This window comes from Diachasma alloeum, unplaced genomic scaffold, assembly GCF_001412515.2.
Source record: "Diachasma alloeum isolate Michigan unplaced genomic scaffold, Dall2.0 Dall_scaffold_00696, whole genome shotgun sequence".
Classification (NCBI taxonomy): Eukaryota; Metazoa; Arthropoda; class Insecta; order Hymenoptera; family Braconidae; genus Diachasma; species Diachasma alloeum.
In genome coordinates, this window is record NW_021680828.1 from 117,979 (window position 1) to 130,149 (window position 12,171).

Genomic DNA, 12,171 nt, shown 5'->3' on the forward strand with positions numbered 1-12,171 from the left:
CACGCTGAAAGGGATTTTAACAATGTATTCAATTTCATAAAATCTTATTCAACGAATTTACACAGTTCAATACAAATTCACCGACCATTGTAACTCGTTAATTTTCTTATGAACATATTCACTGCATAGTAAAAAAAGAATGTAGTAGTCCACATAGTAAACTACTGTCGTAGTTTGTGATTCAATTAGTTACTCTCAAAATATGATTGAAGGTAACATACAACATAACACATCAAACTCGTAAGCATAGATGTGACGGACTAAAATGAGACAAATATCCGATGCATCAATGTTGCAGCAACGCCTCGGAAAGCGATCATAAAAAAATTCTACAGACTATTTTGCAAATATCTCGGAAGCTATAGGATTTATCCAACAACATCAAACGACCTCATTATAGTCGACAGAATTCTCCACAAAAAAGGTGTCTTGTTGAATTCTGCTAAACTCCTTCCTTCCCTAGATATTCACAGAACAATCTATAAATGATACTGATCTCCTGTCGCCTCTTCTCTACTGAATCAATTCTTCCAAAATGATTTTACGGATTCAAGAAGTCCACTGAGTGCAGTCCATCTTGCAGTTGTGTCAAAATGATGATGAGAAACTGTGAAGAGGATGTGCAGAATTGATTTCTCATGAACTAGAACCTGCACCACGTGGTGAAGTAATCTATACACAATTCATCGCCGACACTAGTCGTTATTCGTGGATGAAACCTTTGGAGATTCTGCTTTGGACAATTTGGTAGTGATAGTATACATTGGTCTATGCATTGAGCGCTGTAACCAAGTTATCACGGCGCACGATTCATTCCTGTCGTAGTATGTCAAGCTCATGGTCATCAGCAATCTCATCATCATCTCTTATATACTGCAAATGCTGTTGACCCTCAATTTCGAAAACCTCTGTCAAATCATCTTCATTTATGCGACATATATTATGAATCACGCAGCACGCTACAATAGTCGCGGGAACCAGATCCATGCGATTCATATTTAGACAGCTCAAGCATCGGAAACGTCCATAAAGTAGTGCCCAACAACGCTCAATAGCTGTTCTGGTTTTGGCGTGCTTAGTATTGAAATTTGTTTCACATCGAGTCAATGCATGATGAGCGATGTAGGGGGTGAGACACAGCTTATTTATAGGATAGGCCTTGTCACCAAGAATGCGTTGATGATCTTCGAAATAGGACTGAGGATTGTTTCGAAATTTCGGGTAGATATCGGAATTTCGAAATATTCTAATGTCACTCACAGCACTTGAATAACCTGTGAAAACGTCAGGGAAGAGTAACTCATGATCACAAATGCCTTGTAACGTCATAAAGGTGAAACATTTCCGATTAACATATGCTTCTGGATGTTGTTGCGGGGCTTTCATTTCTACATATGTGCCATCGATGATGCCCACCACTCCTGAAATGCCAGCTACCCCTGCTAAACTTCTTTCTATCACACGTCTCCTCGCCTCGTTTGGCCACTCAATAATTCGTGGTACCATTGTATTCAAACCAGTTATTACTTTTACAAATACTTTGAATAAATCTGCTTTACTCATATCGAATCGGTCTCCTATCGATCTATAAAAAGAATAAACAGACAATCCAATGTACAGTGACATTAAGAAATGTTTCTTTTATCAGATCCATTCAATGGCTTATTGAGATGGTGGCTTAAGATGGTTGAAATAATGGTAGAATAATGAAAATTTTCAATGTATCCATCATTAGTGGCACGATAAATGTTATTACAATTGTAATCACCAATTCACACCCCTAACCCAAGCCGACATACCGAGGGCCATAATCTTATCTACTTGTCAAAAACAGTTAACAATTACCTATAAGAGTCTGGAGTAGCCAGAAGCCATATAACGGCTAAATGCTTTTTCATCTTGTGCTGGGTTTNGGAGCCGTGCTACTCTGACAGGTGTGGTGGTGGGGACATATCGACTTTAGGTGGGGGGCGCCAAAGTAGTTCCCATACTACTGACGTCCACATACTCGTGGACTGGATAGTGATGGTGATAATTCTCTGAAAAGCCAGTTGAAGGTGTTTCTGAACATCCGAAAATTTGACTGGAGTTGCACTTCCGAGCTTATCACGATATTTATCTCGAAGTAATTATGAATCCTGTTAGCAGCGTCCTGGACGGCTCGAGAATTTGCATACGCTATAACGCAATCCTCTGATTCACTATCGTTATCTTCAACCGCATTATTCATCAATAAAATGGAAAATAGTGTGTGAACTTCACTCAGGATTCCACAATAAATTCTTCTCAGTTGATCGATTTCATCACTACACTAATCAACTGTTACTCAATTTTTAATAATTTATTAACCTCAGTAGAGATTTCGCTCATTCATTGAATGTTGATCTACATATGTTTATCCACTTATGTAGTTGATTGAATCGCCATTTATATATTTATATTATTCCAGCAATTTTAGCTGACGCAGCTGACGTCAAACCAAAGGTAGGGGTATATGCTTTTGACACTCGGTAACCTAACTCTGTAACGTTGTCGTCCGGACGAAACTACATGAAAAACGATTCGAAAAAATGAGTTTTTGTATTACAAATGAAGAAAACACTCCAAGGAATCGAACTACGAAACCTTTTTATTGATCAATCACTCCGTTTTTCTAAAAAGTTTTTCCAAAAAAATAATTCGATGAAGGTGACTAGATTGAACCGTAATTCCCTAGCAAGCAAAAACGAAAATGGCTTGGTAGCAGTGAAATTTCGTTCATACTTATGATTCTGCGCGTGAAAGATTCAAATGGAGGATAATCATCTTTAGAGTAATTAATGGGTTAAATTATGCAGGAAAGGGTAAAAAAAACTGAGAACTAGAAAATTGAAAACCCCCGACGAAGAAGTTGTCAATTGACTTATTTAAAAACCAAAAAAACGGAAAAATTGAAAAATTAAAAATTAAAAATCCTCGACAGAAAAGGTTTCAATTAACTTATTTAAAAACTGAAAAAGGGTTAAATAAAATAACTAAAGTTCATAAAATTGAAAAGTAAAAACCCCTGAAGAAGAAGTTGTCAATTGACTTATTTAAAACAGAAAAACAGAAAAATTGAAAATAAAAAACCCCTGACGAAAAGTTTTTTTTTTTCATTCTGGCCCTTTCTGCCCTCTGATTGGCTAATCGGCCCTATCCAACCCTATGCATGCGGCTGTGGATTCTACACTGCACCGCATTCGCACTCCTATAGACACCAATATTTTCGTGTCTCTATGTGTCCCGCTGACTTTTTCTGCTGTTTCTTCTGTTACAAAGGAAATTTCAGTTTCTCTAAAATTCGTCCAATTAAAATTTTGAGGTTCTATTTCCCTCTTTTGAAACTCCTTGTGACGTATTGCGATCGATCAATACGTCGATTTAGTTGGTAATTATATAAAATAAGGTGACACGTCTAAACTCCACAGCGTCATTTCAGCACAATACGTCAATTCAACATTTTCATTGTCTACGAAAACTATTTCATCCTTCGGTTTTTCCATCATATTCAATTTCAACATCAATTTATTTAAACACATCATTTTATTTTTCACAAAAAACACATTCAAGTATATTATTAAGTGAACGTGGTTATATCAATTTGATCAGCGCGAGTGAGTATATTCCATGGGTTTATCATTATTATTTATAATTTGATGTTATGGGCGATGCCTAGTTAGTTGTCGTTTACCTCGTTGACTTATTACAAAATGTAACGGCATGGTGATGCTTGTGTGCTCGATCAGAGTTTTCACCGTACGGATTATTCTTCGATTGTGAGGTATACGGTTGGGTTGGTTTCGTTTGTTTTTTCGTATTGGTGTCTATATATTTATATTTCAAATGGATATGGGTTGGATACTACGAAGATAGCTGGGAGTTTTATTATCTTTTCCTTTGGATGCCCAATGATGATATTTTCGATGTGTTTGTTGACATCCAGAGTACATGTAATGGTGTTTTTGTTTGATTTGTGTTGATTATTACGCATGTTTAAATTGTGTTATGATGAGTTTGATTGTGTTGACTTTGTTGGTGTTGCATTTGTTGTGTGTTGAAATGTCGTGTGTTGAATTGACGTGTTGAGTTTGTTTTGTGAGATATAGACATGGAACCTAAAATAATAATATAATGCTGGATGGTGGGAACGAGAAATATGATTTCTTTTTCCTATCGTCCAGACACTGGTCAGCAATCCCGCGGTGTCATTTGGACACCGTGGTAAGCAGTCCCACGGTTTTTCAGGAGTCCAGTTCAGAACGATGAACTGTTTGACTGTTTAAGTCTCTGTCAATGATGACACGAGATAGTGTTAGTGGAGAAAACCGTGAGACTGCTTAGCTCAGCGAATTGGGGCTTTGCCAAGTTTTGAGGACTCTGGAAGCACCAGAGTACGATCAGGAGCAGAGTCGAGCGGACCTCTAGCTCAGGCCTTCAGCCAACAAATCGAGTCGAAGTCCCTAGTCGAGCCTTAATCACACGTATACCAACCCATAGTAAACCGAGTCGTATATTTCAAACAACCAACAATTAATATACCATACTTTTACCGACTAAATATGCGAGTGTTTATTTAGAACATCACCAAGTAATATTTCTTCATACTTTTCCTAACATCCCTCCGAGTGAGTGAATCCCCTGTGAGCTCACCGCCGAAGTTAGCTAAGGATTAAGTGACCGTACAAAGGAGTACAGTGCAGGAATATGTGTAAAGGTGTAGTGAAAAAGGAGATTCCGCTCACTGACAGTAATAGTACGACGGAAAAGGACAAAAATTCACTGAGTTTTACCTCCGGGTAAAACTCATAACGTCACATTGGTACCCGACTAGTTTGGCAGTCATTCGGGGAATCGAGTGCAAGCACAAGGAAAATTTTATGTGATGCTATTCCAGAGCTGAAGGGATACAGTGAAGAACCTAGTCGTATACGCATGTATTGAGAAGAGCCGACGGTCAAAGAACAGACGACACAATTCAGTCTCTTGCTTCAACCTCATAGGATACGGTTCAGTGTCGAACATTTCACATTTGTGAAAAAAAAAAGAGGAAGAGAGGAAGGGAGAACGCCCAAAAAGTGGATTTCGCAAGAAAACAACGGCTCTACGTCATCACAAGAAGCCAACAGCCGAATTTGAAAGCAGAGACAACTCGCCAAATCGGAAAGCAGAAACAACTCGCTGAATCGGGTAGCAGAGACAACTAGCAGAGAACCGCTAGCGGAGAAAACTACCAGAGACAACTCGCTAAATCGGGTAGCAGTGACAACTAGCAGAGAAGCAACGCGCAGAGACAACGAACGAGATCCAAAACGAGAAGATGCACATCTGGCTTCTGTTAGCCGTCTTTGGGTCTGCGTAAGTACCAAAAAGGCTCAAAATTCTTCCTACCCGTTCAACGCGATCCTTGACCAGTCGGACTCGTCGACGCGATCGAGGGAACAGTGACTCGAGACCGTACCTCTCAGGATTAGAATTAGCTAGAATAGACACGGAGGGAGTATCAAATGGGGTAACGACAGGAGTGCCAACGGAACCGGTCAACTGCAAAGCATCGACGACTAATCCATCAGTTGCATCATGCACAGCAAATACAACCATAACCTTTACAACTCTACATTCCAGAATGAGCACAAGTTCGGTCGCGCCCACGTCAATTGGTATTTCCCAACCGTTCGCATTTACCTCCCCAACATCGGGAATTTTCGCGGGGTTTAATAGACCGGATCTAGGATTGGAGCAACCGGCCTCAGCGTATGGAAATAATTATCGATTCAATAGATCAGATTTGGGGCTGGGACCATACAATCCGACGTTGGCCAGGAATTACGCGACGGGAAGCCCAGATATAGACATAGGACGAACATTTGATATGGGTTACGGATTCGGTAGGCCGGAAGTGGGACTCAGAAGCCCAATGTCGGACATAAACGCGAGATTTGGAGGAACGAATTTTGGCCTGGGAAGATTCAGTGCGGCTCCAGGAATAAATGTTGAGAGTGTTAGCTCAAATGGCAATCCTGGGGGTACAAACACAGGACTAGAGGTTAATCCAGGTCTCGCAGGACAAAACTACGGGTTACCAATGGGTTATAACCCATAGGCAGATCACTCCTTTGGGGGAGGATCAGAGAGTGAGGAACGCGATCAGACCGCTGCCAAAGTATGAAGTTGGGGACGACACAGAAAGGTTCATTACGAGCCTAAATATGTCCGGCAGACTCTTAAGACCGGGAGACGAATTAAATTTTTCGCACCAATGCTTGCCGAGATTTGGCCCAAAAGCAAGATTGGCTGTGGAAAACGCGTTAACCAGCATCAATTCACTCGATGATCTCGTTCTGAAACTTCGCCTGTCGTTCGGTACGAGGGAAAACCTGCGTCGAATTCTCGCGAAAATGTCACGCCTCTATCAACAATACGGGGAGTCAGTGACGGACTATGAAGCGCGATTCAGGGCCCTTTAATTAAAAGCGCAGAGGCGACTCGACACGGACCCGACGGCAGACTACGGAATTAACATTCACGGAATTAAACTAAATATGAGAGAAGCTTTTCTCGCGGGACTCAGAAGGGACATAAAAAACGTGATGTTTTCTCTGACACCCACCTCTTTCGATGAAGCCGTTGGGATAGCCGTGATGATCGAATCTAAACTCAAAGAAACAGAAGATTTCGAACACCTTAGAAAATTGCACGCGAAAACAAAGTAATCTCAAGGGAAGGGAAAAATTCGAAAGGTCGAATCAATCGATGATGACGCCCTTGAGGCTGATTTAAGGGAAATGAGCATTAAGGCCACGACTTTAGCAAAAGCCGACGGACAGAAACGCGGCTCTGGCAAAGCCAAAGGCAAACCAGAGTACAAAGGGGGGAAACAATATGATAAGCGGGGAAAGAAACCGAGCACCAACGATAACGGCTGCTATCGGTGTGCTTAGCCCGAATACTTTGCACGGGATTGCAGAACCCCAGCACATCAAATAAAAAACAACCCCCAAGAAACGCGACTTCTAGCAAAACCAAGGGAGAGGGACAACAGACAGAACCGACTGCTGTCGCCGGCCCCTCTTAAAATTTAAACTAGAAGTGAGTCCGGAGAAACTGCGCGATCTGGGACTCGGGGACATTGGCGAGTCAAACGCGCAGAACACGATATATAAGACGACCCATATAAATTTCCGCGTAATTGATGTACCCCCCACTCAAATTCATTTAAAAGTTAATAGAATAAAAGCGGGGAGAGGTCAATTCTTTGTGGATACGGGGGCTGACGTAAATCTCGTGAGAAGAGAAATAACACAACTTTTTATTCGTTCTCAACCTTTATATTTTCTCTTATTCTAAGTACGAAACATCGGAAGTACAAAAGAGAGAGAAATCCATCTTTGGCTTCCGGATGGATGCCGCGTTTGGATTCAGCGTTGCGCAGACGTTTCGCAAACATTACAGTCTGCAGTCTTATTGCATTGTAGTCCTTATATGCTTTCCTTTGTGGTGGTGGGGGGAGGGGAAGGGGGGGGTGGTCAGCCAATCATATGTTTTTAATTGATCCGCTGGTCTATTAAAAAGGAGGTTAGACGGTGTTTGAGGTGAATTTGAGAGTGAATTTCTGTGGTTCCCGGTAGCTTAGTCGGTAAGAGTGCCCGGCGCGTATCTGGGAGACCCGGGTTCGATTCCCGGCTGGGTGAATCGGAAATTTTTTTCTCTCTAAATTCTAATTCCCTTAGAATTTTTTTTTTCTAGATGTCATTAATCATGGCCGCGAAAGCCTCAAAACTGAGAAAGAAATCCGTTGAGAAGGAAAGTTGATACCCCTCTTTCATGGTGACACACGATCCGCCATCGTCGTGGTCAGCGAAACGGGCCCTAGACAGAATATGGTTATACTCAAGCATAACTCTCAATATTTTTTCAAAAAATACCCAGAGGGTACAAGTGTGCCGTTTCGTTTATTATTGGAAAATAATGAATGGAGAAACGGGCTTACCTAAACATCCCCACGTACCCACTCGAAGTAATCATACCAGTCGTGATCGTCGATGATCTCATCCCCGAGGGTAGGATCCCCAGTAAGATACCTCAAATATTCGAGGGGATCGTCTTCATATTGGAACATACGAGGAGCCTAAAAAACCTTTTTTTTTCTCCCATTAGCAATTATAATTAGAACGAACTATTAAAGTAGCTTACTACCGGGCAAGGAGCCTCGAGGAAAAGCCTCGGCAAACAGAAATCGGTCGACAACGATAAGCGGAGGTTCCTCAATCGAGCAACATCGCGTGCACGAGCTGAATAGAGAATGTAAAATACCCGATCCCAACAATCATCGTAGAGAAGGTCAAAGAGGGTACAGGCTCGAGAGTCCGACAGCAAAGGGGCGTTGCAATGACGCTCCAGAGGAAGGATGAGCCATAAGTCGGTAAGCTCTTGGACCTTGCCCCATGGAAAGGCTAGAAAATGAGACTAAATACCATCAAGTCCAGAAAAAAAATGAATATCGCAACTTACTGGATCAGGTACGGGCACAACCACATTCTCGTCTCTCGTCTGACGACGCAGCCAAAAAGGGGTACCAGTCGCCTCACAAGCATAACGCTGACCATCAAGAAGATCGTCTAACGCGAGCCCGAAATGCTGATTAAAGCGCATGACAGGCAGACTCAAGGCCTGACGATAGTCCACAATGTCCCAAGGAGTTTTGGGATGAGGAGTCGTAAACATCGACTGCAGCCCGGGATGGTATAAATTAGGACCATTACGGACCAGATAATTTACGAAGGGAACGAGTTCCATCAGTTCCTTAAGCACCCTCACCCAGGGATCTTCTTCTGCGAGAGGCATCGTGGAGAAACCGAAATTAAAGCACTAACAGCGATAAATTGTCACACTTGACTTCTGATAAGCAACTGACATAAACTGCGTCGAAGGAAATGAGGTAACGAGAGAAAAACTGCAACCTTGCTCTCCACAGCGATATGAAGAAATTAAATATCTTACGAGAAGAAAACGTAGAGCCAAGACAGAAGAGGATTGTGGACAGGAGAGGATAAATTTTATTCAAATGAGTAGATTTTCGACCCTTAAATAGAAAAAGATATATTTGTCGTACCATAAAAAAAATATAAAAATGGAATATTCCTCGTACAATAAAAAAATAGGTAATAAAATATATCTTCAAACACGTATCAAAGGCAACTTTAGGAGTTCCACGGCGCTCTGGAAACAAAGGAGTCTTACAATTAGTTTTTCTTCTCTTCTCTCTCGTCTTCAAAAGAAAAAAATGACGAACTAATACTTACACGAAAGATGTTCAACCGGAAAGAGCACGAGAGAGGCACGGAGCGACTACCGGCTGATCGCCGCTAGGCTCGAGAAGGACAGGAAGGGGCGAAACATTTCCACCCCCCGGACCATGACAATCGCGAGGGACGCCACCCCGAGCACAGCCTTCCTGATGGCCTCCGCGGCCGATCTAGGTCCGGGACGAACGTCGTCCCCATCCGGATCTACGGCGAGACTTGGAGCCCCTAGGACGCCCAGTACCTCTCCTAGCTCCACCCCAATTGGAAGATCGGGTAGGTTCTAGGATGGTCCCAAACAGGACAGCGAGAGCTCGACGCTCAATGAGAGGACAGTGGAGCTCGAGACGATCGACATACAGATGGGGGAGATTCCCCGACCGAAGCATGGTCTGCCGCACCAAGCCACATGTCTTTGCAGGAGAAAAACCCTTACTGGTGAACCACTCTTGGGGGATCAATCCTAATGTGGTCCGAGCTTCCCGGTCTGAAGCGGCGAGACCTCCGGGCACTCTGCCGTCCTCCGTGGAACATAAGACCCCCCTGGGTCTCCAAAAGTTCGGAATTTTCTGAAATAATATTGCGATAATCATTATTTAAAAATTTCAGCATCAAATTCCGTGGAGAGTAGCAGTCATATGTAATCTGTCAAATGACTTCTATCGCGCTGTTGATGAAGAAATATTTTTTTTTGAAATAAACAAAAATGGAGAAAATAATATAATCAATGATAGAACGTGTTGATAGAAATGAAATTTTTGCAAATTTAAATAATCAATAAAATAAAATACCGTCATCAACACGGGGGATGGTCTCAGAAACATCCCCGCAAATACCAACACCGAATCCACTTTGAACCCTTTCGGCAGCATTCCGGGAAGCTGACAGATGAGAAATCTCCTTTGGAGAGAACATTCTATCAATCCTGAAAGACAGAAAATTTTTGAGAATTGGGGTTTTGTCTCGTGAACTAGTGGATATGTTATTGAACCCTTATTGTAAAGGACAAAACGTCCAACAAAAAACATTTTTGACACATTTTTTTTCTCTTCAAAGGATGACTACCTGTTGGGATAATTCTACCTTTGAAAAAAAAATTTTTTCTCTCTATCCAGTTTCTCAATTATTTAATTGAAAAATGTATTTAATTAATTAACCAATTTCAAAGGTGAAATAAAATAAAAGCTAAATTTTCCCACAATATGTCGCTGTCAAAAAAACAATTTTGTTTTGCTCCTCGTGAACTTTTGTAGAATGAAAGAAATTAGCAAAAGATGTCAACAAAATTCTAACCAAGTTAATAAAATTAAATAACATGCTAACTTTCTCTAGTTTCAATTATAAATTCAGATATTGTTCGTACAATAATTTTTGATCGAAAGTTAATTAAATTCACGAATGAATTTTTTTCTCTGAATAAAAGAACTTGCTACAAGAGACGTTTGTGGAGAAAAAGGAATCCAACAAAAAAAGGGGTATTTTTCGATGTTTACACACCAAATAATAAAATAAATAGTTACCGTAATTTGTCCAACACTTCACAAACAATCACTTGTCAAAACTGAGATGAGCCCACACAGAGAAAAAACTCCCGAAGACCGCTACGAAACTCAGCAACGCCCTATTTGAGTCGAAGCGCAGCACACCGAAAGAGGCAGGAAGCCCTTATCTTTGTTTTGACTGCACGAGAGTCACCAGCTTCGAATTCCGACGCGAGGCCGTCACCGAGACAACAAACACGGCTTACGGCGGAATAGTAGGGGGACGGCTCAACACCGCGCGAGAGCGATATTAGATGGAGGCGATACCGACAAGCACCATCCCGTCTCTCTCTCCCGCGCGCCAACGAGAAGGGGGATCCGACTAAGCGCGCGGGAATACGAAACAGCTGAGCGTAGGAAACAAACTAGGGACATAGTTAAATTTAAAAAGCGAGATCTTTTATTATTCTCACGATAAGCTCTTATTTTCGATCGATTCGAGATAATGGAAGATAGAATGAGAAACAAAGAGGGAAAATTTTTTCTTTTAATATGGCATATTTTATGGTGTTTCAGGCTCACCCGGAGCCCAGAAATCCCAGGCGTAGGAATAACATGCATAACAGACGGCAATGGAATTCTATCATCCAAGTACGCGGATTTGCGGATTTACCACACCGTGTGGAAAATGGTAACGCACATCGACCTGACAGAATTCCTGAATAAGACACAAATTTTCGTAGATCATTGGTTCGGGATGAGGGAAGTATGTACCCAAATCGGAAACAATTGCAACTTTGGGGCACAATTGAGCCAGGCATTAAATCGAATTAATGCATTGAACGACATCCACAAGCAAATGAGGGACCTAATGTCGGAAAATAATGAGCGAAAGAAACGCGCAGTTTTGGGCTTCGTAGGAAAAATTAGTAAAATACTTTTCGGCACAGTGGATGAGGACGACGCCGAATATTACGACAAATATATTGAACAATTACAGAATAAATGTAGAGAAACATGAACACTCTTAGCGAACCAGACGCACATTATTCGGTCGGAATTCGAGACAATCTACTCAAAATTGAGAACGATAGACGAAACGATCGTTAGGTTAAAAGAGACGACCCGAAATTCGGTAAATGAAATAATTCGACAAATCGATGTAATAAAGCGAAACGAAGAAATACAGGTTGTGCTAGCGATATTCAGTACGCAATTGAGCGAATATGAGGTAGAAACCCAAATACTTATAAATGCAATATTGTTCGCCAAACGAGGCCAATTGCATCCATCAATTATGTCACCTCAGAACATTGTCAACGCAGCGGCGGAGGTAACTAGGAATAATAGGGGTATTGAGTTTCCCACAC

At 41.6% G+C, this 12,171-nt stretch overlaps 2 protein-coding genes across 3 annotated transcripts in view; both read right to left on the reverse strand.

The window, feature by feature from the left end:
* The window catches only part of LOC107044242 (probable methylmalonate-semialdehyde dehydrogenase [acylating], mitochondrial), a 133,907-nt gene that overhangs the window by 104,861 nt on the left and 16,875 nt on the right, over positions 1-12,171 (reverse strand). The gene's annotated exons all lie outside the window — the stretch shown is intronic.
* On the reverse strand, positions 11-2,617 carry LOC107044243 (putative nuclease HARBI1). The gene is made up of 3 exons (XM_015266051.1): positions 1,996-2,617; positions 1,846-1,912; positions 11-1,585 (listed from the first exon to the last, which is right to left on the reverse strand). The coding sequence occupies exons 1-3, from the start codon at positions 2,228-2,230 to the stop codon at positions 811-813; spliced, it is 1,077 nt and encodes a 358-aa protein (XP_015121537.1). The 5' UTR covers positions 2,231-2,617; the 3' UTR covers positions 11-810.

Bases quoted from the DNA above. Each gene is read 5' to 3' on its own strand.
- LOC107044243 (XM_015266051.1), bottom strand. From the start codon at position 2,230: ATGAATAATGCGGTTGAAGATAACGATAGTGAATCAGAGGATTGCGTT. The intron at 1,586-1,845 runs GTAATTGTTAAC...TTCTTTTTATAG, and splicing joins GCTACTCCAGACTCTTATAG to ATCGATAGGAGACCGATTCG.